This window comes from Nuphar pumila, chromosome 5, assembly GCF_984573655.1.
Source record: "Nuphar pumila chromosome 5, dmNupPumi1.hap1.1, whole genome shotgun sequence".
NCBI classification, from domain to species: domain Eukaryota; kingdom Viridiplantae; phylum Streptophyta; class Magnoliopsida; order Nymphaeales; family Nymphaeaceae; genus Nuphar; species Nuphar pumila.
In genome coordinates, this window is record NC_143253.1 from 56,977,392 (window position 1) to 57,003,422 (window position 26,031).

A 26,031-nucleotide genomic window follows, 5' to 3' on the forward strand; every position below is an offset into this window, starting at 1 on the left:
TTGATTATTTAAAAATTTTGATTTAAAATAGGAAGTATCATCAGGTTATTTACCTGCTGGATCAAATCCAGGATGTACAACTGCCCTTGTAACATGCATTTCTCGAGTCTCTCAAACTTTCACCATCAATTGGGCTAGTACAAGCTCCATAGTCGAGTGTTCGGTTGTAGGTAAAATGAGAAGATATTCAACACTTGCCAGAGCAAACTGACAATGGAAAAAAAGTTTGGCAATAATAAATAAGATGCTGATTATTTTGCCCAAATCGATGCTACAATCCCAATGGAAAAAGAAAACGCCAGCCATGAAGCCTCATGTTATTTGGTGTAAGAGCTAATGGAGCCTAGTAGCGGAGCCAGTAAGTTCGGCGCCTGAACCAATTGTAGTCAGGAAGGCCCTGTATTGGTCCCATGGCAGCAATGGCTACATCCTGCAAAACAAGGCCAGAAATCAATAATTTTCACTTCCCCGTGACAATTCACAGAGCAATAATGGTTTGCTTGATAGAATTGAAGACTATCATCAATTCAAATGATAAGGGATGTTTGGTTGCAGAATTTGGGTGACAAATTTTGGGCGACAAATTTTGGGCAAACATATTTATAATGGAATTAGGTAAATTCCAAATTTCATTCATGTTATAACCATAAAAACATGCCGACTCACCCATATGTGGGCTGCCAAGAACTTTCAAAATGGATAAAGTTTACAAACAATAGTAGCTTTTGCATGTTTTATTTAAAATGCATTTGGACGGGACCAAACTAACATGACCTAAGGGGGTATTTGGTTGCACATTTTGGAAGAAATGAGTATTGGATAAAATACATTTTTAATAGAATTAGATAAACTAACACCGTCTTCCACGTTTTACTTTTAAGTAAACATGCCAACTCACATGTAAGCTACTAAACTGGCAACTTAGAAAACAAGTAAAACTTGCAAAACATGGTAAATTGTGTATGTATTTTATTTAAAACATATTTCACGGGTGGGTCCAAGCACATCCCTTAACATTAATGGGTTCACGCACGTCCATGCATGCAAACATGTGACTGCTGCCAGTTTAATGCTTGTCTATACAGATAATTCAAACACCCATGCAAGGCATGGATGAGTAAGAAAAGAAGGGGTGGAAGAAACCATAAACGAAAAAGATCATCAAAAAGCATGCCTTTCATTTAAATTTTTCTAGTCTATATATGATTAATTTCCATTTTAGAAAAGAAGCATTAAAACAATGAACACCTCCTTGAGAGGTAATAACATTTGCATATAAAGAAAGAGCAGAAAAGAAATGATAGAAGGCATTGTGACATACCCTATCAAATATAAACCTGTTTGCTACTCGCTTCACAGTGCTAGCATCTACTGCATCTATTCTAGCAAACAGCTCAGCTATGGGGATCCTCCTCCCATAAGTAAGAAGCTGCAAGCATATTGAACAATGGAAATTCAAGGATCCATGATACCAAGGAAACAACGACGAAAAAGCATGAACTGAGAAACAAATGTACCTGGCGACCAATATCTTCAGCAATGGGGCTAGTTCCATCAATGTGAAGTTGCAGAGAAGATTTTAGCTGTACAATAGCAACAGGATTGTAATACAGTCAAGTCAAACTACAACAAGAAAATAAATAAACAGAAAAATTTATGATCTGACTGGTCCAGCAGCCAATCTCAGACTCAGATCTTCAAGAATCCAAGAATGGTAGTGAATTGACTGGGTTCCTCTTGGTCTCCCAACTTGCTTGAATTCATGATGACCAAAACGTTTCAAATAAAATGCATAGACCAATTCAACCAGTCCATCTGAACTGCATATACAATATCAATGAAATTGGGAAAAACATCCATCTGTTCTTGGCCAAGTATCAACAATTTGAATGGTATGGCAAGGGTTTCCCTTTGAACCTTTTATGTGGAGTCAGACATTAAGGGCAAAGTCTTCCTGAATTATCAGGGCCTATCAGAAGCATTTAATGAACTCACAAAATTGTTCGTTTTGTTGGTTAACAACTAGCAAAACATCAATATGGAATGTCAAGATGTTCAGCAAAGAACTGCTCAGTTGTCTTGCCCAACCATCAGAAAAAGCTGGATCTGTTTTAATGTGCAAACGAGTAGCAACCACATAAATCTTAGCAGTTTGGAATATATTTAATAATGACGTGCTTCTTAACTAAAGGTTGCTGAGTTGAAATCCCAAGGTTGCCAAATGAAGAAGTCAATGCGAGAAAGCCAATTGAGAATGGATTAGGAATGAAAGAGTGGCTGGTCTTAATGTAAAAGTTCTTTCAGAGATCGCCTCCAATGTCTGATTGGCTGATTGGGCACTGGCACACAAAAATCTGCAGTGCATAAAGCAACAAGGTGCTAAATTCTTACATTTTGAGATGCAAGGAGATGCACTATCACTTATGGTGCTTGAAGGGGCAACCTTTGGTGATGTGTGGAGTTTGTGACCCCCTTTTAGATTAACATTAGGAGTGCTCATCTAACCTAAATTAGGAAACTGCCAAATGGAGTGACATTTTTTGAAACTAGTTTCCGGGGTCAAATAAGCCAGTTAAAGGATTTTTCATAAAATAAAATAATGCAGCTAATGTAGGTACACACTATGTGCAAAGTAAAAATTGATTCATATTGCTGTATCATCCTAAACAACTTCATCATATTATGCTAAAGAATGATATGTGGACTATGTCACATGGGTGCGGGTGCGGCAAAAAAAAAATACTATATATATATATATATATATATATATATATATATATATATATATATATATATATATATATATATATATATATATATATATATAATTTGTGCAGGGGAGGGGTCGAGCCCCCTCCCTGCGCCCTCTTTGTGCAGGGGAGGGGTCAAGATGATGAGTTGTGGAGCCCGATTCAGAGTTTTTGCCCTTGCAGACAGGGGGGTCCGGGGGCTCCCCCCTGGCGCAAGTCCCGTTGCGCGGTCAGCGGTTGGGGGTCCAGGGGGGGCGCCCCTAGCGGGGGTCTCTGGTGGGCTAATCAAATCCAGAGGAATTTTTTTTAATAAAAAAATTGGACACAAATGACCCTGGATGCGGTCAACGCACCCAGGCTCGGGTTGACCGCACCAGGTGCCGCACCCGCACGTGCACCCACGTCGCGTCGATGCGGGTGCGGCACCAGGTTTGCCGAGTCCCTGTGACATAGTATGTGGACATGTAAAAATGCAAACAATTTTACCTGATTACAAGCACGAGTAACATCTGCCTCTGAAACTCTGTATGAAAGCTTGCTTATCTCATACATAATTGCATAGGCCAAATCATCCAGACAGTCAGGCTGCCAACAAAAGGAAACTTCAAAATTCAATGGTCAACATCTTAGGAACCAAAAAAGGAAGTCAAATGCAAGTCACACTGCATAACTATAGTATACATTCAAAAGCATGCTAGTTGGATGATAAAAAGTGGTATCAAGAGAGACGAGATGAAATGAAAATTGATATAACCAACCAACTTAGGAAATTCCATCACTAGGATAAGATGCAAGGAGACACAAGACATCACAGTAAACAGGTTGCAGGTTACAACGTAACAATTGAAAATGCACGAACTAGCAACTTCTACAAAAGTTATATTAGCAATAGATATGCAAGATAGAGTGTATTGGACTGCAGAATAATCACAAGAGGAATTCATTTTTAACGTTCGATGATAGCCACTTTTTCCTTGTGTTTATGAATTCACAATTAAAAGGTGAACCTCACAAACCTTAGCAATTGCATAAACACCAAACAAGCCTGTGTCCTTGTAGTTGGTGTTAAAAGCCATCATGCTCTCGGCAATCTCATTGATTCCAATCCTTTGAGCAAGTTCTGACCTGATCAAAATCCAAAGAGAAAATTATGCAAATTGGGTGGGCAGAAGAAAGATCTTCAAATGAGAAACAATTTCATCTTGTAACAAAACTGAAGTTTAGAAAAAAGAAAAAAAAAAACTGACCCCATGTGTTTCCCTCCACCTGCATTCTTGTTCCAAGAACCCAGCATCGATTGCATGACCATTAATGCAATAGAATCTGGATCTGTCCAGGAGGCTCCACTAAACGCAACAGCAAATTGTGCAAGGGGAACATCATCATCTATAATTCTAACCTAACTCAAATGTAAAATGTCAGAAGATTAGTTTCACAGGAAAGTTTCAACCTTCAAAAACATGTATACATCAACAACCAAAACAGAAGAGAAAATGTATGTAGACCTCAGATCCAGTAAAAATAGCTGGTTCTTTTGCCACCAACTGAGAGGCTGTAGTAGAATCAGTCGATAGCTTTGTAAATAGCTTCTTCACTTGTTCAACTATATCCTCGTGCTTCACAGCACCAGCAGCAGAAATAACCTACAATATGAAAACAATGAATGAGGCCTACAGAAATAAGTTTTGTTAGATCCTTCTGAGTTGTTAAACAACAACAATGATTTAACCTATGTCAGAGGGATTCGGCCAACCAGGTGCCGCACCCGCGTCGAGGCGATGCGGGTGCGCGTGCGGCACCCGGTGCGGTCAACCCAACGCACCCAGGGTCATTTATGTCCAATTTTTGGACCTTAAAAAAAATGCCCGATGAAATGGGCTGAGGAGAGGAGGATTAGGGCAATTTTTTTTCCCTAATCATCCCTTTCTCTCCTCCCGACCTCGACGCCAACGACGACGTCTCCTCCTAAAGCTGGCGACGACCTCTCCGCCCGACCTCTCCTCCTCAGGAACTCTCTCTCACTCGCTTTGTCTCTCTTCTCTCCGTCTCTCACTCTCAATCTCTCTGTCTCTCACTATCGCTCTCTCCATCTCTCTTCTCTCGCTCAATCTCATTCCCTTTGTCTTTGTCTCTCTTCTCTACTGGGACTTGACGAGGCAGGTGGCACGGTCGATGCAGACGACGAGGCTGCCGGTGACCTTGGGGTTTAGGGTTCTAGCGTAGGGTGGGGTCAACAGGTCTAGTTTATCCGGACTTGACCCGTATTAAGGGTCCAGGTACGGTGATAAATAAGAAGACCCCATTAAGACTCGGGTTTCAGGCCCAAAGGTCAGATTAATACATAGATCCGAGTATAGTTTGTGAAATTTTATATCAAACCCACCCGAGTTTTTATTTTTTATGACAAAGTTTTGTTGCAATATAGACTATTAATTTTAATTGGATCTCTTTAGAAACACATTTAAACATAAACTAAAGATACCTAATTTAATGCATGTTAAGTGAAAAAATGTTTGCAGAGTGCAGATTCATTGTTATATATTTTTTTCGTACCTTTCGGTATTTATTTATACGTACTACTACTATAGTTTTTAGAACTTATTGTATATGTTATTGACCTTGCACTCAATATTATAAATCTTAATTGTGTGCATAATTGATTTTAATATAATTTTTTTTGTGTTTTCAGGACAAAAATGATGGATAAAGAGAAAGAACTTGCGTCATCCTCATCCCCACATGTGAGTTCTGTTGCTAGTGTTGTTGATAGTTGTAGTGAGTGATAATGGGGGGCCACTATAGGTACATGTAGACAAACTTGCAAAAATTGAAAGAGGTGTTGGAAACAAGAGATTTCGATGCAGGCTCTATGAAAGAGATTTTGTTGGGTCTTACACAAGAGTTAAGGCCCATTTGTTGAAGATACCAGGACATAGCATTTTAAGATGCAGAAGAGTTGATGAGGCAATGCAAAAACAATACAAGAAGAATATGAGAAGAGGAAGACAATGAGTGATTCTTGTGCAATTAGTGTCCATTTTTAAGCCACCAAGAAAATGCTAAAAAAAAAGAAAAGTGGACGTAGAAAGTAGAGGAAGAGGAACAATACAAGCAACATTCAATACATATGCAAGGGAGGAAATGGATAGAAAAGTATGGAGCTATGTCACATGGGTGCGGGTGCGGGTGCGACACGGGTGCGGCGCAATTTCAAAAATTTTGGACACGGGGACTCGGCTATCTATCTATATATATATATATATATATATATATATATATATATATATATATATAAGACTCGGTCAAAGTTGTGCCCATTAGGGGACAGGTGATGAGTTGTGAAGGCATTCTGTACACTTTCTTCATACAGGAATAATTCACTTTTGGGCACTTTCTTCATACACTGTAATAATTCACTTTCTTCATACAGGAAAAAACCACAAAAACTTGAGTTGTGCCCATTCTGTACTTAAAACTTGAAAGTGTATAGGTTTTTTAGTTGTGATGGGTTTTTTTCCTTACAGCTGTAGCCCAGAAAATTTAAAAAAAAAAATTCAAAATTTTTTTTTTTCCAAAAAATGGACCAAAATGACCCTGGGTGCGTTGACCACACCCAGGGTCGGGTTGACCGAGTCCGAGCCGCACCCGTGTAGGTGCGTGTCGACGCGGGTGCGGCGACCTTGGAGCCGAGTCCGTGTGACATAGGTATGGAGGTATTTTTATTCTAGTTCACTCCCATTTAATGCAGCTAGAAATCCTTATTGGAAGGGAAAATAAAAAATATTCATGAGATCAAAATGGAGTTTTCATTGTTTCTGATGGGTGAACAGATATTCAAAGGCATCCACTATAATCAATTTCATTGCTTTTCGCCAGTATTCTTGAAAGCAGTTTATGCATCTGAGGAATATAAAAATGTTGAGTATTTGAAGATGTTTATAGAAGTAATAAAAGTGGGTGTTCAGAAAGTAGTACAAATCATCACAGACAACGCTTCAGTTTGTAAAAGTGCGGCATTGAGTTTGGAGAATGAGTATCCTCATATTTTTAAGACTCTCTGTGTAGCGCACAACTTAAATTTGGCCCTCAAGAGCATCTATAATCCCAAAGAAGAAGAAAATTCACCAGCATATGCTCTATGTTCATAGATTGAGGAATTAAAAAAAAAATGTCAAAAGCATTAGGAATTTTGTTGTCAACCATCATGCTAATGTTATATTTAATAGGCATTCTGACCTGAAATTGTTGAAGGTCGTTGAAACACGTTTTGCGTCCATCATTATGATGGTGAAGAGGATTAAGTGAAGAATGTTTTGATTAACATGATGACTGATGAAAATTGAACATTCTATCATGCTGATGATGATGTCAAGGCTCAAAAAATTAAGAAATTTATTGTTGATAATGAGTTTTGAGACAGAGTCATACTTTTTCTTTAATTTACGCAACCTATTTGAGAAATGTTGAGAGAAGTTGATAAGGATGAGCCCATGCTTCACAAAATTTATGAAATGTGGGATAATATGATTGAAAAAATACAAGTTGTAGTTTTCAAGCATAGAGGAAAAAATCCTGCATTGAATGATTCAATTTTTTTTAATCATATTCATTTAGTTTTAGTCAGAAGATGGGATAAGAGCAACACTTATGTGCATTGCATGACACATTCTCTTAATCCAAAATATTATGCAAAAAAGTGGCAGAAAGATGGTATTGGTCGTGTCCTTCCAAAATTTAGACCCAGAGCTATCAAGGCATAGAAATATGTGTATGACAAGACTTTATCCAAAATCACATATTCTAAATCAAGTCACACAAGAGTTTAAAAATTTTGCATCTTCGCGATTATATGGACATGCATTACTCACGAGAGAGAAGAATAATATAGATCCTATTATATGGTGGTCAACATTTGGATCAGAAACACCTCTTCTCCAACGTCTTACATTGAGATTGCTATCAAGGCATAAAAATATGTGTATGACAAGACTTTATTCAGAATCACATATTCTAAATCAAGTCACACAAGAGTTTAAAAAATTTGCATCTTCGAGATTATATGAACATGCATTACTCACGAGAGAGGAGGATAATATAGATCCTATTACATGGTGGTCAACATTTGGATTAGAAACACCTCTTCTCCAACGTCTTGCATTGAAATTGCTATCCCAGCCTGCAAGTTCATCCTGTTGTGAAAGAAATTGGAGCATATATTCTCAAATCCACAACATGAAAAGAAACAAACTCATCAGAAAGCGTGCAGAGGATTTAGTATATGTTCATTCAAATCTTCGACTACTTTCGCGAACCAATGATGAATACATGTACTAATTTGCTCTCTTAGTTATTTGACTATTTCTTAGTTTTTTCATTTAAATATACTTGTATTTAACATTTTCAAACTGTTTAAAAATTTTAATAATGCAGACATGGATCATTCAAATTTTGGGAAGTAAACTCAGAAGAATGTGACTTAAAGAGAGAGCATGATTTCAACATTACAAACATGGATTTATCTGAGCTCAATCTTCCTTCTTATGATGCATTTGATGATGAAGCAAAAAATTATTAGGATTTATTACCTCATCGTTATATACATTATGTATGATATACTTTTGATATGTAATTATGCATTTTTTGCTTTTTTTGTTAGTATATTATATAATTTACTTCTTTTCTACTTTACTTATTTGATTGTTTCTATAATATATTTAAGTTAATTTAATTGTGGTGTTAGTTTTTATGATGTAGAATAAAATTGTAGATTGTTAATTTGAATTATTGCATGCATGATGATGAATTGATTTGATGATATTATGATAATTGTTTTTTATTTTATTAGTGTTACTGTTGTTTAAAACTTAAAAACTATATATATATACATACTCTTCTTAATACAAGAGTATGTATATGTATATAAATATATATTTAAAGTATATACGTATATTCTTGTAATTTTTATTTTCTTATTTCTGTAATTTCTCATTTTATTTATTTTTCTTTTTCAATTTTTGTTCCCTTTCTGTACATAGTCAGTAGTTGACTGTGTACAGTGTACAACAGTCAGCCACTGACTGTCAATCAAATAAGAGTCGTTGGGCTGATTCCAAACTGCTCTAATTAGAGCTGTTGGGAATAGTCCAACGACTCTTTCAAACTATAATGCATTATAAATAAGGGCAATGAGCCCATTGTATGTATACATGAATGAAAGGGTTTTATCCCCTCATTGCAACAACAAAGTGCATTTGAAGCGCTTGTTCTTTCTTGTGGTGTGAAGCTTTTTATGCTATTTTGTGTTGGCATATGTTTTGAATATCAAGTTATTTGGAAACTTGATTGTGTGTGAGACTTTTCACATGGTATCAGAGCTTGGTGTATGATCAATTGTGCATTGGTGGGTTGCCTCAAAAAGTGTGCTTATTCTCCTTCGTGGTGGTGATTAGTTTTTCTCTTCTAATTCACCATGGGTGAATTTTTCCCATACAATACAAGCAACTCCAACTTTATTCTGCCATTAAAACTTGAAGGAAGCAACTATAACATTTGGGCGGGACACTTGGAGACATTTATCAAGGGTCAAGGTTTGTAGGGATTCGTAAGAGGTACTATTCTTGAACCTACTCCCAAAATTATATTAGGTGAAAATGAGATTAAGACTAGTCTTGACGAAGGAAACAAAGTCATAGAAGAATATTATAAGAAATTGGATGAATGGAAAATGAAAAACGCAAAAATTCTTTCATGGATGCTAAGTGGAGTTGAGACAAAAATTGCTTCAAACCTATTAAGCTACAAAAAGGCAAATGAAGCTTAGAGGTATATTTACCGAAAAAGACATGACCCACAAGTATTATCTCCAAGAAAAAATTAAAAATATCAAACAAGGAGATAAAAATGTAAGAGATTACTTTATGGAGTTATCTTCCATATGAACCCAACTTGCCCAATTTGAACCCAAATGAGAAGGTAATTGTATAGAAATGCGAAGAGTTCAAGTTGAAGAAGATAGAGTCTTCGCTTTTCTCTATGGTTTGAGACCCGAGTTTGAACAAACAAGGGCCTCCTTGCTATCATTTTCGTCTCCTCCTCCTATTCATGAGATTCTCACTAAACTTAGTGGAGAAGAAACTAGACTAAATATAAGTAAAAATGTTAGTGTGCTTGCTACTTATAACAATGGCCAAGAAGAGGATTGTGCACTTGTCGTATCAAAATCAGGGCATCATATAAAGTCATATAAACCTCCTCATTTTAGCAAGAATAGAGGAGAATAAAGAATCATTTGCTATAACTGTAATGAACCTGGTCATATTAGGCCTCAATGTCCTAGATACAAATATATGCCTCAAGAAAAACGTGTTGCCGCTGCACCATCAAAACAAGATGAGGATACTCTGAATCTCAAAGACCTCACCAAATCATTATCTCAACTAACGGAAGCATTGCAACCATTATTCAAAGGATCTACTTCTGGAGCGGCCATTGCATCCCCTTCTACTCCTGGTATGTGCTCTTGGCTTCTTGATTCAGGAGTTTCTTTTCATATGACCCCACATAAGTCTATATTATCCGAATGTCAATCTAATTCGAATGCATCTTTTGTTTCCACTGCCGATGGTACTGCCTTAGAAATAGAGGGTGTTGAAACTTTTAAAAATGATTTGTCAAAACATAGCAAATTTTACATTAAAAAAATAAGACTTATACCAAAACTTCATCTTAACCTACTTTCAGTTTCTCAAATCTCGGATTATGGATATGATGTCATTTTCTCATCAAGTAAATGTTGGGTGCAGGATCGCCAGTTCGAAAAATTGATTGGAAAAGGTTCTAGGCAAGGAGATCTCTATTATATGGATTTCCTTTGTATTCCAAAGGAATCATTTTGTAACACTGCCCAAACAAAAGATATACGGACTTGGCATCATAGACTTGGGCATCCAAATATAAGGAAATTAAATTTTATACCGGTTACCAAGAATCTTTGTAAAGATAAGTTTAAATGTAAAGAATGTTTACTTGGTAAAATGACAACCTTGCCTTATGGTCAAAGAACTTTTTATTCTTCAATGCTTTTTGAATTAGTTCATTTGAATGTGTAGGGTCCTGCTCCTGTTGCTTCTAAAGGAGGATTCTCCTAGTACGTTGTGTTTATCGATGACTTCACTAGATATTGTTGGATTTACTTTCTTAAGTTTAAATCAAATGTATTTGCAACCTTCAAAACATTCCATAACATGATTAAAAATCAATTTGAAAGTAAGATCAAAATTCTCATAATTGACTCTGGAGGAGAATATTTGTCAAATGAGTTTAAACAATTTTTAAAAAATGAAGAAATTTTACATCAAATGTCCTAAAACTCCACAACAAAACGAAATTTCAGAAAGAAAACACAGACATATTATGGAAACTATAAGAACCCTTCTTATTGCTAGAAATGTTCCTAAAAATCTTTGGGTTGAAGTTGCATTAACCGCAGTAAATGTTATGTTTTAAATGATAAAGGAGATGAACTGTCATCTAAGGCTATCCCCTGTGCGTTCATTGGTTATTCTGAAACACAAAAAAGATTTAAACGCTACGATATCAAAAATGATAAACTTCTTATCTAAAGAAATATTAATTTTGTTGAAAATGAAAGTGGATTTGAAGAAAACACGTCACAAGACATAAATTCTTATTATTCTTGTTTAAATTGTTGTCTAATGATGAAAATAGTTATGTAGAATCTCCTATTGAAGATAGAACAACAGTTGAACCAATAGTATACACTAGAAGAAATCAAAATGTAACCAATGAAAGTGTAAATCAAAGTAACAATGAAGCATTAGAAATTCCTTCAGAACAAACCACCATTCGTAGATCTGAACGAACCTCAAGAATTCCAAATAAATTTGTGTCTTATGACTCATTCTCTCCTGGACATAGAAAAAAATTTACCTGAATGGATAAAAGCTATGCATATAGAATTAGACGCTCTTAAAGAAGCTAACACTTGAGAAATTCTAAATTTACCCATTGAAAAAAAGACCACAGGATGTAGATGGGTTTTTAAAGTAAAAATCAAAAGTGATGGATCATTGGAAAGGCATAAAGCTAGGCTAGTTGCCAAAGGATATTCTCAAGAATATGGAGTGGATTCCGAAGAAACTTTTGCTCATGTTGCCAGGATGACCATTGTTCGAATGCATGTAGCTATTTCAGCTATTAAAAATTGAAATATATTTCAAATGGATGTTAAAAATACATTTTTGAATGGGAATCTTAACGAAAAAGTATACATGGATGTTCCACCTGGATTGATAATTCCTTCAGGTAAAGTACTTAAATTAAAAAAAGCATTGTATGGTCTCAAACAAGCACCTAAAGCTTAGTTTGATACTTTTAATAATGTTATTGCAAGATATGGTTTTAAACCATGCTACACTGATACAACTTTATTTATCAAGAATTCTTCTGCAGGTATTATAATTTTACTTTTATATGTTGATGATATGTTGATTACAGGGAGTGACAAAGAAGGAATCAAGAAAGTAAAACAGTTTTTAAAAAATTCTTTTGAAATGACAGATCTTGGGTCCTAACATACTTCCTTGGTATAGAAGTATCCTACTCTAACAGAGGGTACATATTGTCAGAAACAAAGTTTGCTTCAGATATTATTGACAGGTTAGGACTATCGGATGATAAAGTTGTTGACACCCCAAAGACTGTTGGAATGAAAATGCGAGCCGATGATGGAGTTCCTTTAGACAATCCAACTCCCTTCAGACAGCTCGTGGAATCTCTTATGTATTTGAGTATTACAAGACCAGACATAGCTCATGCTGTACATATAGCTAGTCAATTTCAACACGCTCCAACATCATCTCATATGAGTGCAGTGATGAGAATTATCAAATACATTAGAAGCACAATAAATAAGGGAGTTTTTCTATCATCTTCTTCCTCCTTAGATCTTATTGATATTTTGATGCTGATTGGGGAGGGGATCCAAATAATAGACACTCAACAACTGGTTTTTGTGTGTTTCTAGGTGAATCTTTGATTTCATGGAGGTGCAAGAAACAACAAAAGGTGTCACTATCATCTACAGAAACTGAATATAGAGCAATGACAACTACTACCATGAAAATCGTGTAGCTCTAACAACTAATTTCAGATATGGGAATTCATCTTCAGAATCCTACAAGATTATGTTGTGACAACAAGAGCTCCATATACATTGCTCGAAATCATACATTTCATGAAAGAACCAAGCATATAGAGATGAATTGTCATTTTGTTCGTGAAGAATATTTAAAGAAAACTATTGATTTTCTCTACATGACATCAGAATATCAACTTGCGGATTTTTTCACCAAGAGACTCTGCTCACCAAGATTCAACTTTTTACTTTACAAACTTTCGGTGATGTCACCATAAGTTTGAGGGAGACTGTTAGAAAATAATACATATATGTATATACTTGAACATATATATACATACATATATATACTCTTCTTAATACAAGAATATGTATATGTATATATATATAAATACATATTTAAAGTATATACGTATATTCTTGTAATTTTTATTTTCTTATTTCTGTAATTTCTCATTTTATTTATTTTTCTTTTTCAGTTTTTGTTCCCTTTATGTACATAGTCAGTAGCTGACTGTGTACAGTGTACAACAGTCAGCCACTGACTGTGTACACAGTCAGTCAAATAAGAGCCGTTGGGCTATTCCCAACAGCTCTAATTAGAGCTGTTGGGAATAGCCCAATGGCTCTTTCAAAGTGTAATGCCTTATAAATAAGGGCAATGAGCCCATTGAATGTATATATGAATGAAAGGGTTTTACCCCCTCATTGCAATAACACAGTGCATTTGAAGCACTTGTTCTTTCTTGTGGTGTGAAGCTTTTTAACGCTATTTTGTGTTGGCATATGTTTTGAATATCAAGTTATTTGGAAACTTGATTGTGTGTGAGACTTTTCACACCCGCACCCAAGTTTTTTGAAAGTGCTCAGTTCTGAAACTTTTTTCGTGCACCCCCGCACCTGTACCTGCACCCGCACCCATGTGACATAGGATTTAACTCATTCTGACTAGTTGAAAAGATGAATAAAAACAAAAGTTGAGTCTATAGTGATCATGTAGAGCCAACTATAAAGACTAAACATGAAAGCTTCAAGCTTCGGTCAAGGACAGAAGTAGACCATTCTGGGAGCAGTGTAGTGAGTTGAAATATAGTTCTTCAAATGAGACTTTGAGATTGTCTTAATATTTTGAGCAGGCCCCAATATCGTCCTACCCAAGGGAGTATACTGGAAAGCTGTAGCATGCAAATGGTCAAAAATGACTTCTTCAGCTTGACCTTCCACCTACAAATAAATTTTTCGCGTCAGATTCCATTTTCCAATAAAAAACTCTGAAGTCAACTTTTAGACAGAAAGAGAGATACATACAGCAAAGATATCTATTAGAAAACAAGTTAGGCTTATATATAATTATAGAGAAGATGGAAAATGCTGCATGTGAAAAGCACAATCTCTGTTATTGACACAAACAAAGTTTAAATAATATAATACATCATTTATATGAAATAAATTAGCAATTAATCCAGATTCCAAGTATGATAAAATAAAATTTTATCTGCATATAGAAACAAAAAACACACACAGTTCAATATATCTTGTGATTTAGCAGAAAATGACTTAAGATGTTCACACCATGTACACTAAGAGGCATGTAGTCAAAAGACACTACCAATAGGATGCATTAAAACCTATGTCACATGGGTGTGGGTGTGGGTGCGAGGGTGCAGCACTTTCAAAAAACTTGGGTGCGGGGGTGCGGCAAAAATATAAAAAATTATATATATATATATATATAAAGTCCAAAATTTGGACATAAATGACCTTGGGTGCGTTGACTGCACCCAGGGTCAGGTTGACCGCATCGGGTGCGGGTGCGGCCCCTAGTTGGAGAGTCCCTGTGACATAGATTAAAACCCACATCCTATCACCCATCCATGTATTGCATTCAAATATGAATCAATTTTCCCTCAGAGCAGAAGGTAAAAATTATTATTTTTAAGTAATCATAAAAGATAGCAAATGTGGTGACAAGGATATGATTCAAACAAAAATATCTAAACAAGAAAGTATTTGAAGGCCAGTTACATACTATGCCCATATATATATGAGATTAAAATATTTTCAAGCAAAAAAAAATATTTATTATGTTTTATGAGTTAATTTGTATCTAAGTAAAGTGGTTCCAACAAGTTCACAATATAACTTAGGATAAAGATTGTGGTATAAATATGAATTTATAGCTTGGGACAAATCCCACTAATTCATGCATTATATGGTCTAATCCTATCAACTAATTTATAATAATTATGGTATAGTATGTGGATAGTAGATTCACCACATAAGTCATATAGTAATAGTAATATAGTTTCTTACCAACAATACAAAAAGCTTTGGAAATTGGCGCATTGCACCAGAAAAAATGGTCCTATATCGAAGGACACAAGAAGTTGAGCATCCCCCTCCTATATAAACAGAGCTTATGCAGTAGACAGGCTTACCTTTCTGTCTATGTGCGGACAGCCTAACAAGCTGGCTGCCATTCTGGCAGTGGCAGTTCATGCACCCTTAATTTATTATTTTTTTGTTTAAAAGCTGCCTGTTTGGCAGTTCCAAGTTTCAAAAAAGGGAGTTCCGGTTAAAAGACCAGGATACCCTTGTTAAGTTTATAAAGTTTTGTTTTTGAAAAAACTGGAGAATCGTCCAAAGATACGTGTTCAACCGTACATGGGTCCACTACGTGTTGTGGTGCTAACTGATTCGTATCACGTGTCTGTGTGTGCCATTGAAGACATGAAGCCAAAATGGCGTGTCACTGTGACAGGCTAGATGCTAGGTGCTCCAGAGTCCAGAAGCTTGTTTCACATGTTATGAAAAACATACTTTAAAAGACATGAGAATTTGGGCAATAAAATTTGTACTTCCATTAAAAAACAACACTTTTAACATAATTCAAGATTCAAGAATCATAACTTCTATAAAAATGAACCCAGACAACCTGTTTTAATTGAATTGTGGGATAGTTCATAACTCATAAGTGAGAACTCATTAATTTCTTTAAAACTTAAAAAAAAAGGCATTTCATTTTTAATCAACTCAAAGGTCATTTAAGTATTTCACTTCAAATATTAAGTCAACGTAAAAGTATACAAATGTACTTTTAATTATAACAAATCAAGGACATATGCAGTATTGTATAGTCTTCTAAAAATAATTAATATTTTTTTATGCTAAATGTGTTATTTGCTATATATTGGTTTGTTAAATTATGTAATCAAATCATGTAATGTTATATATATTTTTTATATATATAAAGTAATACATATACATATATTAATATATATGTATATGTATCTACTTATTATATATATATAATATATATTTCTATTATTTAGCCGTAGGGGTAGTTTAGTCTTTTTCTCATTTTTGCGCATATTCATTTCTTGAATATGTATTGTATTTTTTCCCCTTTTTTTCTTTTTTCTCCTTTTTCGTTTTTGTACCCTTTGTACTTTGTACCTTGGGGGGGCCACCACTAGTCGTTGGGCCCCTCCAACGACTATGTGGGAGCCCCTCCAAGGGTCTCTCCAAGCCCTATATAAAGGGCTCTCCTCCATTGTATATTTTAAGGCTTTGGGATTATAGCCCAAGCTTGTGTTAGTGGAACTTATGACTTTTGGGTTCGTATTTGTGCATTTGTGAGTTTGTGTTGTGCATTGTGTGCACAAGTGTTTCAAGTGTTCGTGTTGGGCGTTTGTATACGCATTTATTTTCAAGAATATTGTAATATTGTTCGTAGTATCTTGTTGGAGATACTTTCATATGGTATCAGAGCCTCGTTTGAAGAAGGAGGATCGTGTGTTTCTTCTCTTTTGTAGTGCCTCAAAAAACGTGCCTTCAAGTTATTGGAGTTTGAAGTGGATCATCTCCTTCAGGCAATATTTTAGAAGCCTCTTTTGTCAAGAAAGAGTTGAAAAGCCTTTAAGGTACGTATTATTTTTCATAATCTCTCCTCTCTAACGAGTGAAAAAGACTCCCATTTCTCTCTTGGGTTGAAACTCAATGGGTTCAACTATCATGTTTGGGCCAGTAACATGGAAGCTCACATCAAAGGAAAAGAGCTTTGGGGCTATGTCCAAGGCTCGATTCCCGAACCGGAACCCAAGATAACTTTAATAGAAGGAGGAGAGATAAAAATTCTTGAAGGAGATGAAAGAACCAAGGCCCTTGAAGAATATATGAAAAAGCATGAAGAATGAAAAATGAGGAATTTTAAAATCCTCTCTTGGATATTTTCATCCATAGAAACGAGAATCAATGCAAATATCATAAAGTTCAAGAAGGCTTCTCAAGCATGGGAATATCTTGAGAAGATGTATACCTCGAGGGATTTATCCCATAAATATTATCTCCAAAAGAGGGCGCTAACGCTTCAACAAGGAGAAATGTCTATTAGAGAGTACTTTGCCGAGCTCTCTTGTATTTGGGATGAGCTTGCTATGCTCGAACCCAAATGGAGTGGTGAAGCTATAGAGCTTCGTCACAAACAATTGGAAGAAGATAGATTTTTTAATTTTTTGAATGGGCTTAGGCCCGAATTCGAACAAATTCAATCTTCTCTTTTATCCATTTTTTCTTCTCCCCCTCTTGAAGATGTATTAACTTGCCTTCAAGTTATTGGAGTTTGAAGTGGATCATCTCCTTCAGGCAATATTTTAGAAGCCTCTTTTGTCAAGAAAGAGTTGAAAAGCCTTTAAGGTACGTATTATTTTTCATAATCTCTCCTCTCTAACGAGTGAAAAAGACTCCCATTTCTCTCTTGGGTTGAAACTCAATGGGTTCAACTATCATGTTTGGGCCAGTAACATGGAAGCTCACATCAAAGGAAAAGAGCTTTGGGGCTATGTCCAAGGCTCGATTCCCGAACCGGAACCCAAGATAACTTTAATAGAAGGAGGAGAGATAAAAATTCTTGAAGGAGATGAAAGAACCAAGGCCCTTGAAGAATATATGAAAAAGCATGAAGAATGAAAAATGAGGAATTTTAAAATCCTCTCTTGGATATTTTCATCCATAGAAACGAGAATCAATGCAAATATCATAAAGTTCAAGAAGGCTTCTCAAGCATGGGAATATCTTGAGAAGATGTATACCTCGAGGGATTTATCCCATAAATATTATCTCCAAAAGAGGGCGCTAACGCTTCAACAAGGAGAAATGTCTATTAGAGAGTACTTTGCCGAGCTCTCTTGTATTTGGGATGAGCTTGCTATGCTCGAACCCAAATGGAGTGGTGAAGCTATAGAGCTTCGTCACAAACAATTGGAAGAAGATAGATTTTTTAATTTTTTGAATGGGCTTAGGCCCGAATTCGAACAAATTCAATCTTCTCTTTTATCCATTTTTTCTTCTCCCCCTCTTGAAGATGTATTAACTAAGCTAAGTGGGGAAGAAACTCGGATGAGTATAAGCAAGAATATCCCAAGTGTATTAGTCACACCTTCAAATAATGAAGATAATGAAGGTGTAAATGTTGTTTCAAGACCGGGAAACAACTTAAAGACATACAAGCCTCCTCATTTCAAAAACCAAAATCCAAGTGGACAAGGAGGAAGGAGGGACTATAGCAAGCTTACTTGCTACTTTTGTAAGGAATTGGGGCACATCAAACCCATGTGTCTAAAGTTAAAAAAGCTTCTTGCCATGGCCACTACATCTCAAGAAGGCCCATCATCTTCAAATGAAGCCCTCTCTCTTCAACAAATCGTAGATGCTCTTCAACCCCTTCTAAAAGGAGCCACTTCCGGTGCGACCATGTCAACCTCCTCTCCCCCCGGTAAGACTTCTTGGGTTTTGGATTTGGGTGCTTTCTTTCATATGACTCCAAGTTTTAATTCTTTTCCCGAGTATACAAAAAATCTTCTTCCATCCTTTGTTTCAACTGCGGATGGAACGTCTCTTGAAGTAAAAGGAATGGCTAACTTTGAAAAACAAGGATTCTTTATTCCAAAAATTATATTTATACCCAAATTAAACTTAAATTTACTTTCCGTTTCTCAACTCTCGGATCATGGGTGTGATATAAAATTTTAATCTAACAAATGTTGGATACAGGATCGCCAGTTCGGGAGATTGATTGGGGAAGGCTCTAGGAAGGGTGATCTTTACTATGTTGATTCTCTTCAAGTTCCAAAGAATCCTTTTTGTAATGTTGTCCAAAAAGATATTAATGTATGACACAAAAGACTTGGACATCCAAATATTGTAAAAATTTTCCATTTGCCTTTTGTCAAAAGTTTATGCAAAAGTGATTTCACTTGTAATGATTGTATACTTGGGAAAATGAAAAATTTACCTTTCTTTCAAAGATCTATGTTTACAACTAGACCGTTTGAAATTGTCCATTCTGATGTATGGGGTCCGGCACCAATTTTATCAAAAGGTGGATTTGCTTATTATGTTATTTTTGTTGACGATTATACGAGATATTGTTAGATTTATTTTCTTAAACACAAATATGAAGTTTTTTCAACTTTTAAAACCTATCATATGATGATTAAGAATCAGTTTAATGAGAATATCAAAATTCTTAGAACTGACTCAAGTGGAGAATACCTTTCAAATGATTTCAAAAACTACCTTGAAAATTATGGTATTCTCCACCAAAGATCTTGTCCAAAAGCCCCTCAACAAAACGGGTTAGCCGAAAGAAAGCATAGACATATAATAGAGACAACCCGAACTTTGTTGGTCTCTCAAAACATTCCAAAAGGTTTTTGCGTTGAAGCTGCTCTTGCATTTGTTTATCTGATAAATCGGCTATCCTCTAAAAACTTGAACAATATCTCGCCTTTTGAAAAACTCTATACTAAAGAACTTGACTATAGTCGATTAAGAATATTTGGTTGTAAATGTTTTGTTCTTACTGATAAGAACGATAAGGTCTCACCTAAAGCGATTCCCTGTGCTTTTCTTAGATATTTCGAAACCCATAAGGGGTTTCGTTGTTATGATATCAAGAATGATAAGTTGTATATCTCTAGAAATGTGAGTTTTCTGGAAAATGGTAATGGTTTTGAAAAAGGTGAATCCTGTGAAGATAACATGGATTATTCTTTCCTATTTGAAATGTTAGCTCATGATAATGACAATGAGGATAGTGATGATGTTTTTACTCCTAATGACATCAATGAAAATGAAGATAGTTCCCCTCCTCTTCCCTTGTTACCTCAACATAGTAATGAAGAAGATTTAAGAGAACCTATAACATATATCCATAGAGATAGAAGTAATTTCAGGAGTGCTATTGAAAAATACAGTGAACCTAGTAGTTCTAGTTCAACAAATGATGATCTACGAAAAACTGAGAGAAGTAGAAGAGTACCCTCTAGGTTTGTCTCATTTGATTCTTTTTCACCCAGATATAGGGCTTGTCTTAGCGCTATTCACTCTTACTTTGAACCAAAGAATTTTGAGGAAGCTAAAAAATGTATAGAATGGCAAGAAGCTATGCAAAATGAACTCACTGCTCTTAGGAAAGCAAAGACATGGGAATTTCAAACTCTACCTATTGGAAAGAAAACCATAGGTTGTCGTTGGGTATTTAAGGTTAAGACTAAGAGTGACGGATCTCTGGAGAGATACAAAGCTCGATTAGTTGTTAAAGGGTATAGTCAAGAGTATGAGATTGATTATGAAGAAACTTTTGCGCCCGTTGTTCGAATGGTAATTATTCGATGTCTCATCTCTGCTGCTTCTATCAACAAATGGAACATCTATCAAATGGATGTTAAAAATGTTTTTTTGAATGGTGATTTGAATGAAGAGGTTTACATGAATGCTCCACCTGGAATGGAGATTCCCAAAGGGAAGGTGCTTCGCCTTGGGAAAGCCCTTTATGGCTTAAAACAAGCCCCTAAGGCTTGGTATGATAGGTTTAACTCTGTAATGATGAAAAATGGTTTTTCATCTTGCTTTACTAATACTACTTTATTTGTTAAGAAATCTAATGCAGTGATTGTTATTTTACTTCTATATGTGGATGATATGCTTATAACCGGAAGTGATTCTAAAGGGGTTAAAAGCATAAAATCAATTTTAAAGGATAAGTTTGAAATGTCTGACTTGGGTTTTCTAACTTATTTTTTGGGTATTGAAGTAGCTTAGTCTCATAGAGGGTATTTTTTGTCTCAAACTAAGCTTGCGTCTGAGATTATTGACAGGTCAGGTAATCCTGATGATAAGGTTTGTGAAACTCCTACTATAGTAGGAGCTAAAATGAAGATTGATGATGGTGTTCTTCTCTCCGATCCTACTCCCTACAAACAACTTATAGGATCGTTGATGTATCTGAGTATTACAAGATCAGATATCTCACATGCAGTTTATACGGCAAGCCAGTTTCAGCATGCACCAACCTCCGTTCACATGAGTGCTATTTTACGAGTCGTAAGATACATAAAGGGCACTCTAAATAAGGGAGTTTTTTTGTCCTCTTCCTCAAATTTAAAATTAATTGCATATACTGACTCTCATTGGGGAAGTGACCCAAATAACTATCACTCCACCACTGGTTTTTGTGTGTTCTTAGGAGATTCGTTGATTTCATGGAGATGTAAGAAGCAACAAAAGGTGTCTCTATCATCAATTGAAGCCGAATATCGTGCCATGACGACTACTACTATAAAAATTGTATGGATCCATCAGTTACTGAAAGATATGGGGATCACAATAGAAGAGTCAACCAAGCTATGCTGTGACAACAAAAGTACGATTTATATCGCTAAGAATCACACTTTCCATGAGCGGACCAAACACATAGAAATGAATTGTCATTATGTTCGTGAGGTGTATCTCAAAGGAGTCATTGACCTTCCATAGGTCACATCAGAACATCAGTTGGCGGATTTCTTCACTAAAGCTTTGTGTGCTCCGCACTTCAACTTCCTTCTTAGCAAACTTTCGGTCATCCTGCCCTAAGTTTGAGGGGGGGGGGTGTTAAATTATATAATCAAATCATGTAATGTTATATATATTTTTTATATATATAAAGTAATACATATACATATTTTAATATATATGTATATGTATCTACTTATTATATATATATAATATATATATTTCTATCATTTAGCCGTAGGGATAGTTTAGTCTTTTTCTCATTTTTGCGCATATTCATTTCTTGAATATGTATTGTATTTTTTCCCTTTTTATTTTTCCTTTTTTTATCCTTTTTCTTTTTTGCACCCTTTGTACTTTGTACCTTGGGGGGGCCACCACTAGTCGTTGGGCCCCTCCAACGGTCACATTTGTGACCATTGGAGGGGCTCCAACGACTATGTGGGAGCCCCTCCAAGGGTCTCTCCAAGCCCTATATAAAGGGCTCTCCTCCATTGTATGTGGGTTGGCAGTTGGTGTATAAAATGTGTGCATTTCCAATTCTACAAAGGTCTGTACATTCATTTTGTCTGGGTGGCCAAGTGGGTAGTTGGGTGACATAGAATCTACGTGTGTGTGTGTGTGTGTGTGTGTGTGTGTGTGTGTGTGTGTGTGTGTGTGTGTGTGTGTGTGTGTGTGTGTGCTTTTTCCAATTCAACAAAGGACTATACATTCATTTCCTCCAGATGCACATGATATTGCTCTGGTTTACTAAAACTTATGCTAGCGAACAAATAGCAGATAAAATGAAATGTCCACCAAGAAGACACAAATCCAAGAGTCTTCAATAGCACGAACACAAGGCACAAAGGCACACACAAAGGCCACCAAAGAGAGCTGACAGAACACTTAAAATTAATAATTTTATTAATGGTCACAATGCACAAAATATGCATAATACAAAAGGGACTTGAGTCCCATTTATATACAAGAGAGTGGGAATGAGAGAGTCCCCAACAGCTAGTTGGGTCAAAAAGGCCAAACTTCCCTACACAAAAAGTAAAAATAAAAAATACAAAAAAAGGTTTTACATAAATGCTTAAATACTCTCTCTCTCTCTCTCTCTCTCTCTCTCTATATATATATATATATATATATATATATATATATATATATAGTTTATCTCCATGAATGAAACCTAGCGTGTAATACTCAAACTGCTCCAACTAAAATGGGAAGGAAAGAATCAGGAAAAGAAGGGAAACAGAAAGAGAAAATGAGTGACACAAACAAAATAAAGGGATGAAAGATACTTTTCTAACAAGCTGCCAGTACACACTTATTTCAATCAATTGTTAATTGAACTAAAAGGGATAGACCTGTATCAAGAACAGTGAGATCACAGATCTCATAATTCTTCAGCATAAAGGAAATCAACAATAACTAAAAAATACAAGTAATCTATTAAACTGGATAAAAATAAGAAAAAGTAAGTGAATTGTCGGACTTTGAAAAATCTCCAGCAACTGCAGCAGACTAGCAGCAACAAGTTGGCTTCAAAAGATCCTTTACTTCTTGTAACATGGAAAAAACCAAATTCACTGAAACAAACAGCTTCTTGCCTCATATAATTAAGATGGTGATAACGACAGAAACTAGGCATTCAAAATGGCAGATCTCTACCAAGCATTCAATATTTAGGCGGTCATAGCACATTTTGATTCTCCAAATAAACATAACACCATTTCCGTTGGTTAAGGAAGTATCCAGTGAAAATTGTAGATTTCCAATATGTGCCCTTTCTCAACTAACCAAAAGATGGCTTTCAGAGATCCAGAATAACACATTAACCATCTAATTATCTACAGTAAAGGAAGAATCCACATAGAACATGAATTTCCCACAATTCTGCAGTGAAAGAATCCACTCGAAAATCATGAGAAATCAAATGAAATCACCCAGTAAAAAATGAATTTTCTACAGAAGGAATAAAATCTTCCAGTGAACACTTTTTCCATTAAGTGCATACGTTCACAGAAAGCAGTGGAATTACTCAAATTAAACTATTCAGAATCAACCATTTCCCACAGAGAAGTAAATCATCAAACCAACAAAGCACAAAAAAACGATAATTAGGAGAAATGTCACCTCAAAATAATAGCTTTTCCAAACAATACCAACGCAGAGTTCCCAATTGCCAAAATTAACCAAGAGGAAAATGGAAAAAAACTCTCGCAAGTTAGAATCAAACGCACTAAAGCAAAATCGCAACCAAAATTTTCCAAAGTTATCGCGCACCTCTTCCATCTCTCGAAGGATAACATCTCGCTCCCGATTGATCCGGTCCTCGCTGAAACACGAATTCTGCAGGATGTCTGCCAAGATATCCAACGCCAGCGGAACGTCCTCACTCAACACCTTCGCGTAATACGTCGTCTGCTCCCTCGAGGTGTAGGCGTTCAGGTGCCCGCCCATGTTCTCGATCTCCTCCTCCAGCGCCCTCACCGACCTCTTCTGAGTCCCCTTGAAGATCATGTGCTCCAGGAAATGCGCCGTCCCGTTCGTCTCTTCCGTCTCGAACCGGCTCCCGGCATCGATCCACACCCCTACCGTCGCCGTCCTCGCCGCGAGGTTCGACTCCGTCGCTACGCGCAGCCCGTTGGGGAGCGTCGTCACCCGCGTCTCCGGCGCCGAGAGGATCTTCGTGTGGTCGGCAAGCACGGGCTCGGGCGAGGCGTACTTGAGGAAGCGGGGGTCGGAGTTCTCGAGCTTCCGGAGCTTCGCCTTCACCTCCTCGGCGAGGCGGTCGTAGATCATCACGTTGGGCGCTGGAGGTGAGATCGGAGCCGCCGGAGACGGCGAGGGCACCGCCGGGGAGTGACTAGAAGAGAGGCGATCGGATTGGAGGATCCACGGCCGGGAAAGCAAGGGCTTCCGAGATCGACGGGCGAGGTTGAGGATCGCCTTGCTCGCCATTTCCCCAGCCGTCTCTCTCAGCAATCTCTAGTTTTTCAGAGAAAATTGGTGTCTTTTTCAGTGGGAAGCGGAGGGAATTAGGGTTTCTTCTTCCTGTGAGAGAGAGAGAGAGAGAGAGAGAGAGAGAGAGAGAGAGAGAAATCTGGCTGTTTTGGTTTCCGGTGTCTATTTTTTCTTCGTTTTTTTCATCCAGGGTTCCTGGACTCGAGATCGAATCGTAGCGGAGATGAATCTGTACCGTTTTTGGCAAAGACCAAGACTCGCACCTTTTTCGGACGTGTTTGTTTCTCACCAGAAAACGTGGGAAAACAAGGGAGTGTTTTCTCATGAGCGTGGAACAGTCACTCCGCGAGAAAGAGAGTTGTGGGGCCCATGTGCTTCACACAAAAACGCAACTTCCATTAGCGTTGTACGCGAGCTGAGCTTAGGCTTGAATAGGGGTGGCAAAATCTGACATGACCCGCCAGCCCGCTTCTTAACCGGGTTCAGGTTTGGCTTAAACGGGTTCGTGTCGTAAATGGGTCGACCCGCATAACCCATTTATTAAGCGGGTCGGGTTCGTGTTAGGGGTATGTCAACCCGGCTGACCCATTTAATAAAAGGGTCAGGGTTGATTCGCCTCTTTAGTCTTTACCCTAATTCAAGTCCTTCACTTCGCTTTTCTTCTTGCCCTAATTCGTGCCCTAATCCTCTACCCCTCTCTCCTTCTTTTCTGTGTACAGGACCCGCCTCTCTCCATAGGCCACCGTCCCGTTCGCCTCCTCTTCCGCTTTGGCGCCATTCGAAGGCCTGAGGCCCTCACGGGTTAGGGTTTCATCCCTCAACCACAGTGGTCTAGCGCTGGAGAAGCTGGCCTCCGGGAGACTCTCCGTGAGGGCAACAACCGTCGTCGCGCCCAAGGTATTTGGAGTGCTCTCCCCAGTACTTCTGTGTGTGTTGGTTCTAGTGGTTGCTTCTTTGTTCTTGTATCTTCTTTAGGGTTTTCAGGACCCACCTTTCTCCGTAGGCCATGGCCACCGTCCTGTTCGCCTCCTCTTCCGCCGCTCTGGCGTCGTTCGAAGGCCTGAGGCCCTCGCGGGTTAGGGTTGTCTCTCAACCACGGCGGTCTAGCGTTGGAGAAGCCGGCCTCCGGGAGACTCTCCGTGAGGGCAGCAATCGTCGTCGCGTCCAAGGTATTTGGAGTGCTCTCACCAGTACTTCTCTGTGTGTTGGTTCTAGTGGTTGCTTCTTTGTTCCTGTATCTTCTTTAGGGTTTTCTGGTATGTCTGGTTGTTGAAAGATGAGTTTACCCAACCTGCCCGCCAATCCATTTACCCGAACCCAACCCGCCAACCC

The 26,031-nt window shown here is 37.2% G+C and overlaps 1 protein-coding gene across 1 annotated transcript; it reads right to left on the minus strand.

Annotated features, from left to right (window-relative positions):
• Positions 1-25,078, minus strand: LOC149837652 (putative mitochondrial-processing peptidase subunit beta, mitochondrial). The gene is made up of 9 exons (XM_090006173.1): positions 24,019-25,078; positions 13,966-14,130; positions 4,256-4,393; positions 3,998-4,149; positions 3,767-3,875; positions 3,237-3,335; positions 1,518-1,583; positions 1,322-1,429; positions 1-430 (listed from the first exon to the last, which is right to left on the minus strand). Exons 1-9 carry the CDS (start codon positions 24,694-24,696, stop codon positions 344-346), a joined length of 1,602 nt encoding a protein of 533 aa, XP_089862299.1. The 5' UTR covers positions 24,697-25,078; the 3' UTR covers positions 1-343.
• Positions 25,079-26,031: the final 953 nt, after the last annotated feature.